Raw genomic sequence first — 17,693 nt, forward strand, 5'->3', positions numbered from 1 at the left:
TCCGGAGGGAAAACCAGCTTGCTCTCTGCCGATCAAGCTTTCGAGCTGTTCTTTGATCCGTTCCAGGACTATTTTAGCTATTATCTTTGTGACGGCAGGGCGGAAATAATCTCTCATCTGCTTGGAGGACCAGTCCGTATCCGCATGCTACGGTAAATAGCCATTTCAACCACAAGAAGAGAAACCTCAATGGGTGTGAACGGATAAGAACCACGGTGAAGTGTTCTTTCCACCTGTTCCTCTTTCCACCTGTTCAGTTGTCATCGTGGATGATAAGCCGATGGTTGACGTCCTTCACAGGACCAATGAAAGAATTGCGGCCACATGCTACTCTTTCGTGATGTGGCATACACTTTTGAAATCATTGCGCAGCATCTTCCGCTTCCCTGACCAACACAATAGCAAATTCTCTCTTGTTACGGCGTACATCACGCTGAACTTCTCGGGATTTCGCTCGGTATCGGAGTTCGAGCGCGTCATGCCCGCCGTCACTCGCAGCGTACAGGAGAGCCTTCCGTTCACCGATCCGCTTCCACGATTCCGCACTCAACCAAATCTTAGGACGCCCCTACGGGACGTGGCCGACGACTTGTGTAGAGCGCCGTCCCATCAGCAAGGTAGCTCTCTCACTATTGAACGACACTTCGGCCATACAAGCTGCCCACGAACTTAGGGGCACAGTTAGATACTAGACAGCTACCTCACTCCCTCTTGCCCCTCAAGGGGGGAAATCAGTGCGAGTACACACGATTTCAAATTGTTTTGCCCTTGAGCATGAGCGAGATGTACCGAAAACCCGATCAGCTGTGTTTGACATACCGCCCGGACTTGCCAATGTATTGGTGAGATTGGCAAGTTTTTGCTTATGTATAAGTGAATACGTGAAACAACTTTTTGCTATATGGGTGAGCAGGCCGTAGTACCAGATAGCAAAAGCTCACCGATCTCTCTCTTACCAATACGATTTGACGAAGATTATGCCTTTTCCTTGTTTAGCGTCTCTGATGTGTACAGATAAGCTTCTGCAAGTACATTTGCAAGTGGGGTCATTTTTGTAAGGGTACTGCCTATAGTAGATCTACTGTGCTTAGAGGGTCGCAACTCCCCAACCCTGCAAGAAGTGGTGGACGCAACACGCGACCTCTCTTGTTACGCAAACCCAGACAACTCTTCCATCTACCACTAATCACGAAGTTGCTGATATGATTGCTCGTACGGCGTCGTTCAGTTGAGACCCAGCTGACCTTGTGGCAGGCACTTGGCTCGAACAATGTGCCACCAATGACGAGATGGTGGAAGTTGCAGAAATCCACGAACTTCCCACCATTATCGCCAAGACCGTGTTTCGCCATCACATGTCCGAGCAAGGTGTTGTCAGGTCCCCCCTCGGCATTCAGATCACGATCACAATGTCACCTTTAGGAAGCCTCCCTTGAACTACGTTTAATTGCCTCTAGAAAATATTTTTCTTCACTATATCGGAAGTCTCCGCATTGTACAATTGCGATGCTCCTTAACCTGGGCCGGAATCTCGCAATTAGAAATCTGTCAGAAATCGGCTCCCAGAGCGCACCTTGTGGTAGCCTTCAGAAACAACCCACCACCGGATTCGCGTCTGCTACAATCTTACTTCGCTTAGGCCCAGAATGCCAAGCTAAAATCGTTGGAATTCCCGCCCAAGTTGGAGAAAGCGAACATTCTAAGGTCCCTCGCTACCATTGTCGAGGAGCGTACACACATCCCAGACACCAACCAGTCCCTATCCGAAGCATTGTTAACGTTTCGGTAGCAGTAAGTTTTAAAATTTGTGAGTTGCCAGCGCAAACATTTCTTTCTCTTTTAGCCGCCTCTTACGACAAGCAGGGAAGACTTTGAGTATACTCTTAAGACCCAACTCACAGGGCAATAGAGGTTTAGCTGGGCTCTTTTAGTGCTCACCATCGGCTCCATTAATGCTTGGAGCTTATCTCCAACGTCGAAGTATTGTCCTACTCCTCCGACATGGCACTTCCTTATGTTTCACCGTCCGAATTGAGCTCTAGTAGGTCTAGGTCAAGGTGCTCCTCTTCCCTTGTCAGCAGTCCACTTTCCTGCTCGGTTCTGCCCTTGCAGGCTTTATGGCCTCCGCGATTCCTTCAGGGACCTCGGTAGGCTTTCCACCCAATGTACCCTCCGAAGTATCATTTTGTGATTTCTCCCTATCCACGTGCACAGGTCTGTTACCAAATCTGTAATCGCCAAGGCAGTTTCGACGTTTAATTGCCACCAGGAATCGGTCGTCTACCCCGATCGTGCGGATTCTGTCTTTGCCCTCCTCCTTACGTCTAAAAACCCTCCATGACCCTGTGCGGAGATCCCTGTGTTTTGAATGATAAGGAGGCGTAGAAGTTCCCCCTTCGCAATTGCTGCGGCTTTGGAAAGGTAAACTATTACCATGTGCGCCCCTGGTATACTATACTCAGCACATGTCGACAATTCAGTTCCCTTGCATCCTGGAAATTTAGGGACTATAGTCCGAAGCCAGTCCGCCGTATAAGAGCTAGTCGAAAGCGTATACCGGTAAACACGACTCCTTATTCTATCCCTCACACATGTCCATGAAGATAAGTTCCTCAATCTTTCCAGCTCCTCAAGAGTGAGTATTTACCCCGGAAATACTGGAAAGGACCATTCACTGCGAGCTTCTGAAACTTGTTCAAATTACCAGGCTCAGCTGGTCAAATTAAGCGTTGCTCTGCTGCATCAATTCATCTTCTTCTTAGGTTGACATGCTGTCCAGCGTGTGGCGTATTCTTCAAACATGGCTCCTTTGAATTATCATTTCAGATGCATCCATAATATTTGAAATATCAGTTATGCACGTACAGTTAAGGACAAGAGTTCATGCACCGCATTCACTTCAAAAATTTCTGGTACTAACCCGAAATTTTGTAAAACTGAAACCCAAGGTTGGGATTATTAGCGAAGCCAATAAAACAACAAAAACGCCAATTCAAAATATTGTAGAAAATGTATTCTATCACAAAACAGTCATAAAAAATCAAAATACTTAAAAATAAGCGAGAAATAATTTAAGCGTCTACGTCTCCAAATATTTAACATAACACTGAACGCGCCGCAGCTCGTCCATGTCCGCAATCAGGTCCCCGATGTAGTCACCGAAGACCGTGCAGATCTTGTACAGACTCCTCTTCACGGCGTTCCGCAAGGCAATGCAATTCCTGTCCAATTTCTTCCCGTTCAAGTTCATGTTGCAAATCTGGTCCAGCTCCGCTTTCAGCCTCAGGAACGACTTGATTATTACCGGAAGCTCCTTCTGTACTACTCCAAAGCGATCCTCAGTAAGAGACGCAGCGCACAGTCCAGCCAACGCTTGCGTTAGCCAAATAATGTCCTGCGAGCGAGCTAGGATGAATGTTGTCTTTGCACCTTCCTGTTCGCCAAAAAGATAGTAAAAGCCGGGGATGTTGTAGAACGCCGAGCGGCAGGCGTCGTTTATGACTTGACCGATGTGCTCGACGGTATCGTTGACTCTATCGCAGGGATTCATCGCCGGGGAAGTCATATTGCAGGAGGGTGGAGGTGATCTGCACGGGGGCGAACCCATCATGTTACGAATCCCAAAGCTCTCATTGTATTGGCGGATGAGGATCCGTTCGGCTTCTAGTGTGGCAGGTGGCATTGGGCCCGGCAGTTTCTTCTGGAAGTAGGCCGACTGGATTGGGGCGGTTTTGCGAGATTGCGTCAGTTCATCGGTGAAAGCATCGATCATACTTAGGACTTGTCCAGAAAGTTGGTTCCAGTTGTACGGATGTCCCCCGGGAACCGATAATGAGAAAATTTGCTGGCGCCGTTCGGAAGACTTCGACGTTGCTAAATTGAAAAGGTCCAACGAGGCCAAATGCTGAGCGATTGGGACTTTGCTTAATGACAACGCTTCGACTATGGTCACCCCTTCCTGGCGATTTAGCGCGGGTCCCTTTTCGATGAGGAAGTGTTCTTCGGTGGTTAAGACGATGATGAAGCAGATGTAGAGCAAGTACATGTTGCAGAGAATTTGCGAGGCGAGAATCCACGTGTACAGCAAGAGGCGGAAACTGAGCATGATGGAAGTCAAGGAGCTGAAGGACTCGTCCGGTTCCGCGTCGAACACTGCCGCGACCCGGCTGGTAACAGTCCAGCTGGCCACCCAGTAGACGAGCACAAAGCACATGACTGGCACGAACGACTTCATCAACGACATGTATATCACCGAGTAAATCTGCGAGCGAATCTTCACGTACTTGCACTCTTGAATCACGGGGAACACGATCTCCGGCTCCCCAGTGAACCGCTCCTTGGAGAAATAATACAATCCCGCGTAGACCCCTCCCAACGCAAGGAAGATGTAACGCTCGTTCAGGCAGTATCCCTCGTAGCATTCACGTAGCAGCACGTTGTACTCCTCGCTCAGGAACCCAGCGTACAGCCAGGCCGTGAGGAATCCCAAGAGGGCGTGCAGCACGAACGACACCCATTTCTTCAGGAACGTTCCGCAGAGCCAGGCGAACCGAGATGGGTAATATTTCGGAACGGCGAGGAACGAATTCCCTAGGAATATGCCGTAGAGCACGAGAGCGCTGATCAGCGGAGTGATCTTGAGCCAGGTGTATACAGAGAAGACCAGGCTGAAGGTTTCCGTTACCCACTGGATCGGATGGAGCAGGCTGAAGTTGACGAGTAGCAGGAATATGGACAGGAGCAGGTACTGGATGGCGATACCGAACGTCACCGCGAAGAGGCAGCGGCGAACGCAGAGTTTCTTGCACTCGAGCTCTGCCGGTGAAGACATATTCAGGCTTTTAGCCGGTACTTGCGGTTGAGGTTAGATTGGCGTAATCTGTGGAGTATTTCCAAGTTGAACGGCGTTGAACTATCAATCGAAAGCGGAATGTTACCTATTTGAAGTAGTTCACGTGCGTTGTCAGAAGTTGAATTGAGATTATGCGGTTCGCAATGAAAAATAGCCGTTACGGAGTGAATGCACTCCTGTTGATATTTTTTCACTTTGAATTTTGACATTTGGCGCGCGAGCGAGATGTCACGGAGCAGCTGGTTCGGCAGCCAATTGTGCTAGAAGGAAAAGTAGACGGTTATAAGACGATTTGAAATTAAGAAAAGAAGGCGTTGGTAGTTTTTACGCAAATTGGTTTTTTTTTAATTTTACTATTGTATGACAATTGTATCGTAAATTAATCTAACTACATTTTAGTTCTAACTTAATGGATTATTTCTGTTTGGATAGATTTCGCTCCTTTTACTAGGTGATAAAAATTAATAGAAGTTTCCTTCCCCAATCTTGAATGACTTATTAATTATTTTTATTTGTTTATATTATGTCTTAGAGTATCCCTCTCATCCTTTACTCAGTCACCAGTACTATCAGACCTAGCGCAAGAGGAAACACATTCTTATTTTTTTCTTCGCCCTTTTTCCCGTTCACAAGCGGAGTCGGGTCACGCCATTAGTCGAACGCAACATCTTCGTCTCCATTACTACAAGACGCCGTTCATTGTCTTTTGTAGTCGGCCAACATTCGGAACCATAGACAGCGACAGGACGGACGACATTGCGTTAAATTTTAGATTTGAGACGTTCGTTGGTACGTCGACTACAAAGAACATCAGTTGTGGAACGCAACTTCATCCAGGTTGCGTTAGACGCGAAGCAATTTCATAACACAGTTCTCCATTGGCTGATAGCATTGACTAGAGATATTTAAATCGCTCAGTTCTGGGCAGGCCACTGCCATCGACAGTGATAGCGCCTGCTCCATGGGGATCGGTCGTCAAAAATTCCGTTTTATTCCACTTCTTTTTTTATCAATTGTACTCTGTAAATCAAGTGGTAGTAGACTCGAATTTGGCGTCGGGTTATTTCTAAAGGCTACCGCAAGGTGCCCTGTCTTGACTTCGTAGCCGGGTTCTGCAAAATTTCGGTCCAGGTTAAGGAGCATCACAACTTCCGATATAGTAGAGAAGAATGCTTTCTATGAGCAATTACACACTGTTCAGCGAAAGCTTCCTGAAGGTGGCATTGTGACCGTGGTGTGTGATCTGGACGCCAAGAGGGGCTCTAACGCGATATTGGTGAGCGTAATATTAATGGTGGAAGTGCCGCCAACATGTCATTGGTGGCACATTGTTCGAGCGCAGCGCTTGTCATAAGAATAGTTGGGTTTTAAATGACCGACATCGTACGAGGAATCAGATTAACCAAGTTGAAATTAATGTTCATGTTTTTTTTACAGTTAATATATAAGTTAACAAAAGAACTAGGTGTTTTTCCTTATACTGTAAATATTTTTATTTTCCTTCCGCATACAATTGTTTCGGAGACCACGTGCCTTCTTCCTCAGTGCTAGTACCTAATAAGTTAACCTGTCTTAAACTACCCCTATTTATATCGTAACTTTTAGCTCTACTAATTACTCTGTAATTGTTTTTTATTTTTCCTATCCTTTCCATTTTTCCCCCTATTTTTTATTATCTGCTGCATAACTTTTTTCCCAGGGTCCTTGCGCAGTTTCCTTCATCGTGATTTAAGGTTTCCTGGCTCCCTTCCTTGATGATACATATGCTTTCCGCTGCATCTAAAAGGTGGATATGTCGCTCTTCCACCATATGCCTTGCTACCATTGACTTGATGTTTGAAGGGTCGTCGCTTTCTCGTTTGGTGAACTCGATTTTGTGTCTCCTCGAAGTGGATCGATGAATGGAAGGGATTGAAGGCTCTATTAACCGCTGCGACTAATGGCGAGCGTGATGCGCTCGAGCTCTGATACTGTACGAAATTCCGAGAAGTGTAAAGTTATGTACGCCGTGATAAAAAGGAATTTGTTATTGCACTGGTCAGGTAAGCTGAAGATCCCGCAGAACGCAACAATTTCAGAAGTGTACATTGCATTACGAAAGAACTTGGTCGCAAACCTTTCAATCGTCTTGCAAAGTGTATTAACGGAGCTGCTCAAGAGGTAGAAGAAACATTATGAAGGAACACTTCATCTTCTTCTTTTCTTTAACCTTTGTCCCGTTCAAAAGCGGGGTCGACTCGTCGTAATCGGTTGTGAGGCGTGAGGTTTTCAAATCCTCACCTAGCGAACCAAGCACCCGTTGTTTCGGCCGGCCTTTTGGTCGCTTACCATTGACTTAGATTTTCAGACCAACCTTAGCGAGCGAATTCTCGTTAGTGCGAATTACATGACCATACTATCGAAGACGCCTCTCTGGCAATTTTTCCACGATCGGTGCAACCCCATATCGATGGCGGATATCCTCATTTCGGATGTGAACAAAAAGTGTCACGCCACTAGTTCAACTCAACATCTTCGCCTCCAGTGCCACAAGACGCCGTTCATTGTCTTTTATAGTTAGCCAACACTCAGAACTATAGAGGGCGACAGGACGGAGGACACTACGCTAAATGTTAGATTGCAATTTTATGCATATTTATGCATCAGGCGATCATTCGATTTTTGGAGAAGTTGCTCGAGATCACTTTTGTTATTGGACGCTAGGAAAACATCATTTGCATAAAGCAATGTGTAGGGTGCTGAACGTTGGGTGCTTCCTGTAAGGGTGCCTATAACAATAACAAAGAGGTGTGGTGAAAAGCCTCTTCCTTGATGAACACCGACAAAGACACGGAGCGGTTTTGATACACTCGTCACACTTTGAACTTTACTTTTACGGGTCATGGTAGAGCAATTGAACCCAGCGCTCGAGTTTTTCTTCTTGTCGTAGAGCATACTATATAAGTTCGTGTGGCACATGGCCGTTAACGCAGCGGTGTTCGATACCCTGTTAACGTCGATATCGATATCCATTCATTTGAACATTGTCATTCCAAGGCCAAGTATCTTGGTTGATGAACCGCTTACCTGACTTGGTGATCTTGAGGGTCGCATTAGCTGCTTTGTGAATCGTGTCTTTAACTTAGTTCCACGATTCTCCCACATTCGTAATGGTTGGTAATAGCTTAAGTGTGATCTTTTCTTCTTTCTTCACACGAAATCGCCACCATTTAATTCGCGATGAGTCAGTGGGTTTCCTACTGTGTTTGATCAGTGGCTTAATACCCAAGACAGCGATCAAAGCCCGATATTGAAGTGCGATGGTTTCATAGGGAACGGCTTTGCAGTCAGTGACGCTGGTAAAGTGTCGGCGTCTTAAGAGAATATAGTCAATTTGCGTTTTACTGTTCCTACTATAAAATGAGGGAAGATGAGACAATCGTTTGATGATCAATGTATTGACAAGAGCATGGGTGTCCACAAAATTGCCTATACGTTCGCCACCCTCATTGCGCGCTCCAAACCGTTTTCCCATGGCCTAGATACTCTAGTAGTCTCGATCCTCTCGCGTTGATGTTGGAATTTCCCCGGCATACATGACGCGCCTTAATATCACATCCGCTAATATTCCCATGCCTCTACTTCTGTCATATTGGTAAGCTATGATGAGCGTTCTACTGGGAAATTCGTCTATGTCATAAGCAAAAGCAAAATAAGCAGAACACCATGTTTATCTCCCTATCGGCTTTTTATGGTCAATTTGATCATTGTGCTTGGAGTCATTGGCATACAGTTAGTTAGCATGTCGGAAATTTAAGCCCTCAATTTCCCCATCAACAACCCATGGTTCTTGTATGAGTTATGTACATGTCTTGCAGCTATTGATCCGATGATTGATAAGTGCAGTTGCCGCTTTACAATGCTGCAATTTTATCTGAGAGATATGGCACCTCATCTACGGTTTAGATGAAGATGGTTTGGACTGCACGTCCCCTTCGATGGTTTTAGGAGCCGACACTTGTAATGTGACGGTCCCAAGCCTGCAGTAGAGCCGGCCCGTTTGTTCCCGAACTTTCCTAATATCCGGTTCAGGAACGCCGATAGTAAGGAAAGTTCCCGGTCATCGGCTCTCTCCAGGTGGAGGTGATGAGGTTATTCTGGACTCCAAGTTGTTTCAGGACCTCATCACCATTATGCTCCTCATCTGGAAGCTACGGAAAGCATTTTTTAAACGGTGGTAGCCCGGAAACCCTTTTCAGGGTCAGTCGCGCATCCTCCCACACACCGATGAAGAAGGAGCAGTACTGTCTGAGCCACTCGTCCCTGCTTTCGTCGGCAAAATTTATCCGTGACATTTAATGGTATACACCTACCGTCTCAAAGTGTAGTGTAATCCCTTGCAAGGATGCAGTCCTTACCGCTAGGAGGAGTTTCCTCCTAAGCTGCTCCTTACTGGCCGATCCTTCTTTGCAGTCATTATAGCCGAAGAGTTGGGATCATCAGAAAACCGCCACCGCTTTGGTTTACCCTTAGTCGCAGATGCACCAGGCGTTGTTTTGCCCGAAGACTGTTTGCCCGGAATATGCTTGCTGCCCGAAGACAGAGGTTTACTCGTAGGCAAAACTTAAGCCTCAGCAGGTGGCATCGATTGGAGCCCGGGGTCAGGAATGCTGATAGAAGGGGCCTGCTTCGGCTCGTCCGTTAAGGATTGGGTCCCAATAGAGTTCTTTCCCACTTTCCCAATAAGTGGTGAATCTGAGTCTAGACTCAGGTTCTCCATCAAAGAGTTCAGGGTTGGATCGTCATGATCAAAGTTCTGTTAAATTCTTTTGTTTTTTTTTTAATTGTTTGCTTCCCCATAGGTGGCAGCCATAGCCTTTTTTTACCGGGGAAAATAAATCGATCTAGGCAGCGCACCTTTTTGGCGAGGCAAAGCTAGTTGAAACTGGAGGACGCCTGGTACACAGAGTTCACCGTTCACGGCCACATCTTAACCCCTGTGACCATTCAGCCCCTGGCGCGGTAGTCACACACATTCATTTGCATGCTCATGTAACTGACAATGTTATGGGAACTATACGATATAACGATAAACCAGATATTTTCCCGTGATCAGACCATGCTTGTATGAAAGGTTTTGATGAATCACCTTACATACAGCATTATGCCATTACACCGGAGCCATAACAGTGCAGCCAGAAATGAGATGGTCCAACGTCTCTAACGCCGAGCGAGTCAACGTGGCGGTGATGTTGTCCTGCCATGCCAACCATGCCCCTATCTCCGATGTCAATCTGCTCCACGGCGAAGTTTAGATGAGGGATTTAAAATTTGGACGTAGTAGTCCGTATCCGCCAGTGAAGGGACCGTGAATACATTCAATGTTCTAATCTTATTCTTCCCCGAGAGATGCGAAGAATTCCTAGGCGCTTGTAGAAGTTTGTCTCGGTTAGAGCTTGGATGTGGAAACACCAATGGTGTGTTCGGCTTGCGGCTTGTGATGACCTTTGGATTCGACACTTGTCTAATCCAAATTCCACCTGAATATCACGGCTAAACATGTCTAATATTCGCAACTTCCACAATCATTGTCGACATTTGGACCAGTTCCACCTGTCAGTGCAACTGTTAACCCGTTGGGGAGTTCCGTTCCCACGTACTCGAGGAGGGCGATCAGACCCGAGCCTGCAAGGGGCCATCTGAAGTGGCTCTGCCACGAAGCTTCACCGGAGGTTATCTGGTACCATGAGAACCAGGATGGCCCTCTGAGAGCATATGCTCCAGGAGAATTCCCCGGTTATTTGCGGTTGGCCCCCTAGTGGGAGTTTCATGGTGGTTGTGGTTATGCCTACATCGCGGGCAGAGCTCCTCGGAGCTCAAGCGTGGAGTTACGCTGTACAACTCAGGTGCCGTACCCCCTTAGTGCCGGCAGAGGTGTGAGATAAGCCTCGCATCCACTGGTATGAATGCTGAGCCTACACTCAGTATAAACCAGGACCGCTGTGCTTGCATGGCGGGGCTCTGATTGTGGCCCCAAAATCAATCCGTGCCCGAAGAGGACCGTGGGATTATGCCTTCACGGCAGGTACTCACGTTAAACCCCCCCTAGGACTTTCATGTCAGCGCAACCGAAGTCAAGGAGGCAATAAAAAAAATGAAATCAGGGAAAGCGACAGGATTTGACGACATCGCATCTGAGCTCTGGAAACCGAAGAGCTGGGACCCAACACTATGGCTCAGTGAATTCTTTAATCGGGTGATTTAGGAAGGAAGAACACCATCTGACTGGCAAGAAAGTACCACAATTCCAATATGAAAAAAGGAAGGTAGTCCAGCAGAATGTTCAAATTACCGTCCGATCCGGTTACTCTCCCATACCATGAAGATTTTTGAACGCATTCTTGACAACCGTATTCGCGTTCGAAGCATGATGGGCGTATCGAAACCGCTTCGTGTCTCTGTTGTTATTCATCAAGGAAGTGTCCTCTCACCACTCTTTTTGTTCTTGTTATTGACACCATCACAAGGGATATCCAACGTCTAACGCCACACACTGCTTTATCCAGATGATGCTTTTCTAGCAACTGATACCAAAAATGATCTCGAGCAACTTGTCCAAAAATGGAATGATCGCTCCATGTAACATGGTCTCAGATTGAATCTAAACAAAACTGAATTTTTGACGACCGATCCCCATGAAACAGGCACAATCACTATCAGCGAAGTCGATGGTAAACGACCAAAACGCCGGCCGGCACAACGGTGGCTTGATACGCTGGATGGGGATTTAAAAGACTCGAGATTGTACCCAGATCAGGTATTCGATAGAGCCAAATGGCGAAACCGACCCTGCTTGTGAACGGAACAAAGGCTGAAGAAAAAGAAGAAGAAGAAGAATGCGATGCAGATGTAGGACATAGATTAGCCAAGTATGTGGAACGCTTTCGAAAACCTTAGCATAATCGATATAGCAAGTAAAGAGGTTTCTTTGCCTTCTATTATAGTTGCTAGTCCCACAATTACAAAGTTGATAATGAGTTGCTCTTTGCTCCTTGATCCAACTCGACAGTCCTCCTGCTCTTCGGACGGTCTCGAGGTGCGCATTGACCCTTCCACTAATAATGGTTATGAATTTGTAGAGGATTGGAAAGCAAGTAATGGATCTTGTGTCTGCGGGGTGTTGCACCATTTGTAATTCCTGCTTTGTCCCCATCGACTCTTGGCCACTAGTTTCCGCGACGATCTCGACCCGAGCGCGTATTGCGGGAAACGCTCCACGAACCTGTTGTGCCTGCCTCCGCCGTTGTTTCATAATAGAAGTGGATGATAAAGAAGTTCATTTCCTCAGTCCACTTTCTCTGCTGCCTACGCGAACCTGCTGAAGTGGTCGCCATAGATTGTGGCAAAAAAGCTGCAACAGGGGGAACAATGCTCCTGGTCATCGTGGTGCTTAGACTTTGCACCACCACACGATTAGCCGTTTCATGCCGTGTTGTCCAATACGGGAGCCCGAACCAATCACCAAGTCAGACGACTTCCGCTGGTTATCCGTACTGGACCTCCAATTTCGCCTTCTACATATTTTCGGATTTGCATTTTATACCTAACTTGCAGATGTGATAATTTCCTCCATGAGTAATCTGCAAGATTGCAAAGTTCCTACGCTTTCCTTACCCATCTCGTGAGATGTTGCGGTGGCGTACAGCCATTCGGAATGAAGCTATCTATCGTTCTTCCGTCAACAACCGGAGTTGGGACCGGCTACGGCGGAGTTTTAATTTTACGATTTTTTGAAAAATTTATCTTTTAGAAGAAAGCAACCAGCATTCGGGACCGAGTATCGCTAACGATTGGATGGAAACGCTTCCAAAGAGCCAGAAGGGATTGTGCGCAATGTTTGCCTCGTGGTGTTCTCTCCACAAGCTTATGTCTAGATAAGGTAACAATTTTTTGTGGGCAGTGTAAAGTTTTATTCCACGCTTGACGCAATGTTCAATTAGTCAGGGAATGCCCTGGATCTACACATTGGGAATATATATCGCGCATGCCTAGCACACGCTTATATGATGTGAAGGTGTTATTCATTCCCAAACCAGGAAAACCCACTTACACAGACGCAAAAAGCTTTCGACCGATCAGCCTAATGTCCTTTCTGCTAAAAGGACTAGAAAGACTAGTAAATCGGTTCATAAGGGATTCACACATTCCTAAGTGGCCACTTCACCCTAGGCAAAACGCCTACCAGAAAGGCAAATCCACGGAGACAGCACTCCATGAACTTACGGTAAAAATTGAAGAGGCGATGTCCGAAAAAGAATACGCCTTAGGCGCATTCATGGACATCGAAGGTGCCTTCAATTATGCCTCATTCGCGGCAATTTGTGATGCGGCAAGACAGCATGGAATCGAACCGCTGCTAATCAGTTGGATCCTTGACATGCTAGAGTGGAGAAAAATCCACATATCGGTCGGCCAGAAGTCTATTGAAGCAGGACGTCTCACGGGTGCCCACAGGGAGGGGTTCTCTCTCCACTGTTATGGCTCTTGGTAATGAATACCCTGCTGTGGCTCCTGTAGGACAAAAAAGTCTTCGCGCAAGCATTTGCGGACGACCTAGCCGTAATAATTACCGGCAAGTTTGCGGACACAGTATGTGACCGTTTGAATGCAACTCTGCATGAAATCCACAGCATCATATCCAGGAACAATATCAGAAATCCTGCAGATTGCTCTGGTGCTGTAGGAATGTGATAGGTAAGACCTGGCGAATTTTACCCAAACGGATATACTGGATGTATACATCCATAATAAAACCCATTTTGATGTATGCATGCATCGTCTGGTGGCCAAAACTGAATTTTGCTAACAGCAGGAAGCTGGTAACGCAGATTCAGGGACTTGGTTGACTAAGTATTATTGGAGCAATGAGTACTACGCCGACTGCGGCACTTGAAGCTATCTTAAATTTAATCTTTACCGACGGGTCAGTCATGGAGGATGGATCGGGCGCAGGCGTGTTCTCGGAGAATCCGATTATAGAACTGGCCCGACCCCTCGGAAAAACGACGACCATATTCCAGGCGGAGATATATGCCATTTCATTGGCAGCAGAAAAATGGAGGGGTCGCACCATTCGAATCTGTTCCGACAGTCGGGCGGCATTATCAGCACTAAATGGCAACAACATATCAAGCCAGTTGGTGTGGAGCTGCAATCAGGTGCTGCTGAAACTTGGCCGACTGAACGAAACATTCCTGATGTGGGTGCCGCGGCACTCTAACATCGCTGGTAATGAGGAAGCTGACAGACTGGCTCGCCGAGGGTCTAGATTCACAATGGTGGGGCCAGAACCAGCTTTGGAATTCGACCAGCTACTGTCAAGTCTACTCTGAAGGGTGAAATTGCAAGGATTCACGCAACCGAGTGGAGAAATTTGGACTCTTGCCGAGAGGCTGAAATCCTTGTGAAAGAACCTGGAATCGCTAGAGCTGTTGTCTTAAGAAGTGGGACATGAAAACCCTAGTAGGGCTTTTAACGGGACACTGCTCCTTAAACTATCATACGGAAAAGATTGGGGTAGTGGTTTCGGCTATGTCCAGCCAATGTGAGGAGGAGGAGGAGACGGCTCAGCACTTTTTATGCAGCTGCTTGGCATCCTCAGATCTCAGACGAAGACACCTTGGCAAAATTTTCTTCAATGAAGAATCTGCACACTCTCTGCCTCTAGAGAATGTTCTCAGATTCGCTAAAGCCTGCGAACGCCGTAGGCGGGAAGCCATTGAATAGGCGATTTACGGGGATAGCACAATGGGCCTAACAATGGCCTGAGTACTCGGAGCTGTGACTCCCCCCAGTAAACTAAACTAAAAACTAACTAATCAAAGTTTTTCCTTGTCACAATTTTAGCGTTTTTGTTTTTAGTAAATTTCACATGCATTTCTTTTCGAAAAATCTCAATTTGAAAACACCCTAATAATTGCGTTCTGGGTCTGAAAAGTGCCCTTGGAGGTTTCATTAACATAAGCTAGAGATGTGAGCAATATATGTCTAATACTTATTCAATAAAGCAGGAAAAATAGCTCTAAGCAACTTATTTAAAGTGTGCCCTCGTGCAGCTGGATGACTTCACAAATTCTCAAATATTAATATTAATTAACGCTCGTCATTGTAGAAACTACAATTTCCTTTTTAAAATAAACTGTTTTATGTGTTATGGCAACGATTTGATTTTTTACAATTCCCTTTCCTGTTCCATTTGTAAATACATAAATCCTGCCGCCAAAACCTCATTTATATTTTCAAAGACTGAGTTATCTTGTTTCAAATTTGCTTTTTTCCGTTACAAGGGTCATTACCATACCGACGAAAAATACCGGCACCAGATGTCAGTAAAATTCCCCAATTGGACAACCCCGAGGAAAATTGTGCAATGTCGAGAAAAATTCCCGTGGCCATTTTGAAAATTTCTCATTCGCAGTGATTGCGTACGCATACAACGACGTCCGTGTCGTTGTCGTTCGTTCGTTGAGCATTTGTCGCCGTTTGCCTTTCAGGTGTCATCTTCGCGTTCCCATTCAACTTATCTGGCATTTAGTCGTCAATAAATCGTTAATTACCGTGAAAAGTGTGTGGTTCGGTGCATTTTCCTGGATTTCCACGAGTCCTGCGGTGCAGATTGGCGATCGCGAACGCGGCTCGACCCGTCAGAATGACGGCAGAGGCTTTCCGTAAACGCGCAAGCAGGTGTTGTGTGTCAAAGTTTTGAGTCGTTTCTCGGTTGCGCTCGCATTGTGAAAAATTCGATTGCACGGACGAGCCGTGCCTGGTTGAATTGCATAGAGTGAAGTGTCCTTGTAACGTGGAGCAGGGAAGCACCCGGTCAGCCCGCTCACGGACGCAGGAGAACTCGATTTGGGTCCGCGGTCGCTGGAAAGTGTGCCGAAAGGAAAAGTTCCATCTCGCGTGCGGTTTGTTGTCATTTGAGCGATTGTGCGTGAAATTATCTGAATTTTCCTCGTTCGCCCGCCCCAGTGGCCTTGCGATAGTTGCATAAATTGAAAACCGCCGGAGATAGTCCGCCGAGAGCGGCTCGCAGTGATTGTGCGGAATTGCCCTTGGATTACCCTTCCGGCGCGCCCCATCCCCCAAATTCGCAGTGGCCTAGTTTCTCGGTTTAGCACAGTTTCCGAATTTGCCTCAGTTCCACGGATTCAGTGATTTGCCTATCGATTGTGATGCCTGCAGTCTCGCTCGCCGGTTCCAGTTCAGCCCCGTGCGGATACCCGGGACAAGGATATGTCGCATCATAAATACCAGCAGCAGGTAAGTGCCCTGGCGGAAGACGAGCGTGCGACCCTCGACCTTTGCTCGTCGCTATCTCGTCTTCGCTGGCAAGATTTATTTTTATTGGAGCCATAAAATTAGGTCGACCACAAACGCCTCGGAAGACTACTCCGCGCTCCGTCCACGATGACGGGCAATGGCACTGTTTGTTTTTCGAGCGTTTTATCACTTTATGACAGTCTCCTCGCATCGGTGGCGTGTTGCGGTAACGTTTGTGAACGGCACGCTGAGGTGACATTCGGCGATTGGTGCCGGCTGGCGGAAGGAATGCAATTTCGCAGGTTTTCAGCTCCAAATGCGAAATAAATTGCTTTTAATCGACCAAATTGAATCCACTTTGGCCGTGACATGCGATGGGGAGCATGTGCTGCGAGTGGGCGGCCGCCTTCCGAGTGATTCATTCACGTATGACCTCAACACCCCACGGACATCAGCTGTCGTCCTTGTGATCGATTTCTCTCAAGGAGATTTTCTTCTTGGCATTTTCCCAATGATTTTCACTTGGAGTCGATGGTGTATGAAATGAGAGGATTAGCCGCTGGTGGAGAAAGTTTTTCGATCAAGTGGACGTGCTGAATGGATGATTGGGGGTGGCTGAAGCCCGGTCAGGGTAACTCCAAGTTGGAGCATGAGGGACTGAGTCCCATCGACCTCAGTCCAGGATAAAGTTATTTTTAACCGTTCGATGGAGGATTATTCTCCTTATCTGATTTTCAACTCTCTGCACTTCGCGTAATCCCCGCCGATCGAAGAATTTTTCCTTTCATTTGGTTTCCTTTTTCATCCTTGATCGAAACGCCCCATCCTGCCAGGTGCAGAACGTTTACTATGATAAATATAAAATTCCAACACATGTTGCAATGGAAATTAATCAATTACCCCAGAATTCAGCAAAGACATCCGTTTTCGCCATCCTCATTCCTTCCATCTTTGGAAAACATCCCCAGAAAAATACAGGTCAACGTCCAGGATAGTATCCTAATTACATTTGATGATGTTATCATTATGGGACGGGCATCTTCGTGAAAGGAAGCGAATTCCATTGTCGCGCTTAGTATTCTGAATTATTCTTGGCGTCGTCTTCACTTCCAAGACAACATTCCTTATACTCTCCGGGGTTTGCCACAAATCTCGGCAACTAGCCGTTGGGGAATGTTGCCCACACGTATCTAAGCAGGACCATTAGTTCTGACCCCGCAAGGAATTGATCAAAGGTGGCTCTTGCCACGAAACTTCATCGAAGCTTAACTGCTGTAGTGAGAACATATGACTTAGGAGAATTCCTGGAAAAAGTGACCTGAGCCCGCTTATTTCTGGTCCGTCCTCTCATAGGAGTGTCATGATGGTTGTGACTATGTCCGTATGAAGTATAATACCGCATAGTCCTTGCAAAAATGAAAGGATTTACAGAGTTACTCATGGAAATGTCTCATCATTTCAACTACTGCCAACAACTCCCGTCCCGTGACACACTCGTTCCTTTCAGGTTTTGGTGCCGTAATTTTATGACCAAGGTATC

At 46.6% G+C, this 17,693-nt stretch overlaps 2 protein-coding genes across 2 annotated transcripts in view; one reads left to right on the forward strand and one right to left on the reverse strand.

Annotated features, from left to right (window-relative positions):
• Positions 1-2,988: 2,988 nt before the first annotated feature.
• Positions 2,989-5,092, reverse strand: LOC119652598 (nucleoporin Ndc1). The gene is made up of 2 exons (XM_038056825.1): positions 4,938-5,092; positions 2,989-4,879 (listed from the first exon to the last, which is right to left on the reverse strand). The coding sequence occupies exon 2, from the start codon at positions 4,829-4,831 to the stop codon at positions 3,080-3,082; it is 1,752 nt and encodes a 583-aa protein (XP_037912753.1). The 5' UTR covers positions 4,832-4,879; positions 4,938-5,092; the 3' UTR covers positions 2,989-3,079.
• A 10,198-nt stretch (positions 5,093-15,290) lies between these two features.
• Positions 15,291-17,693, forward strand: part of LOC119650577 (methyl-CpG-binding domain protein 5-like) — a 372,857-nt gene continuing 370,454 nt past the window's right edge. Inside the window, exon 1 of the mRNA XM_038053402.1 lies at positions 15,291-16,153. The gene's annotated coding sequence lies outside the window, so the exon portion shown is untranslated. The remainder of the gene's footprint in view (positions 16,154-17,693) is intronic.

This window comes from Hermetia illucens, chromosome 3 (assembly GCF_905115235.1).
Source record: "Hermetia illucens chromosome 3, iHerIll2.2.curated.20191125, whole genome shotgun sequence".
In the NCBI taxonomy this organism is placed as follows: domain Eukaryota; kingdom Metazoa; phylum Arthropoda; class Insecta; order Diptera; family Stratiomyidae; genus Hermetia; species Hermetia illucens.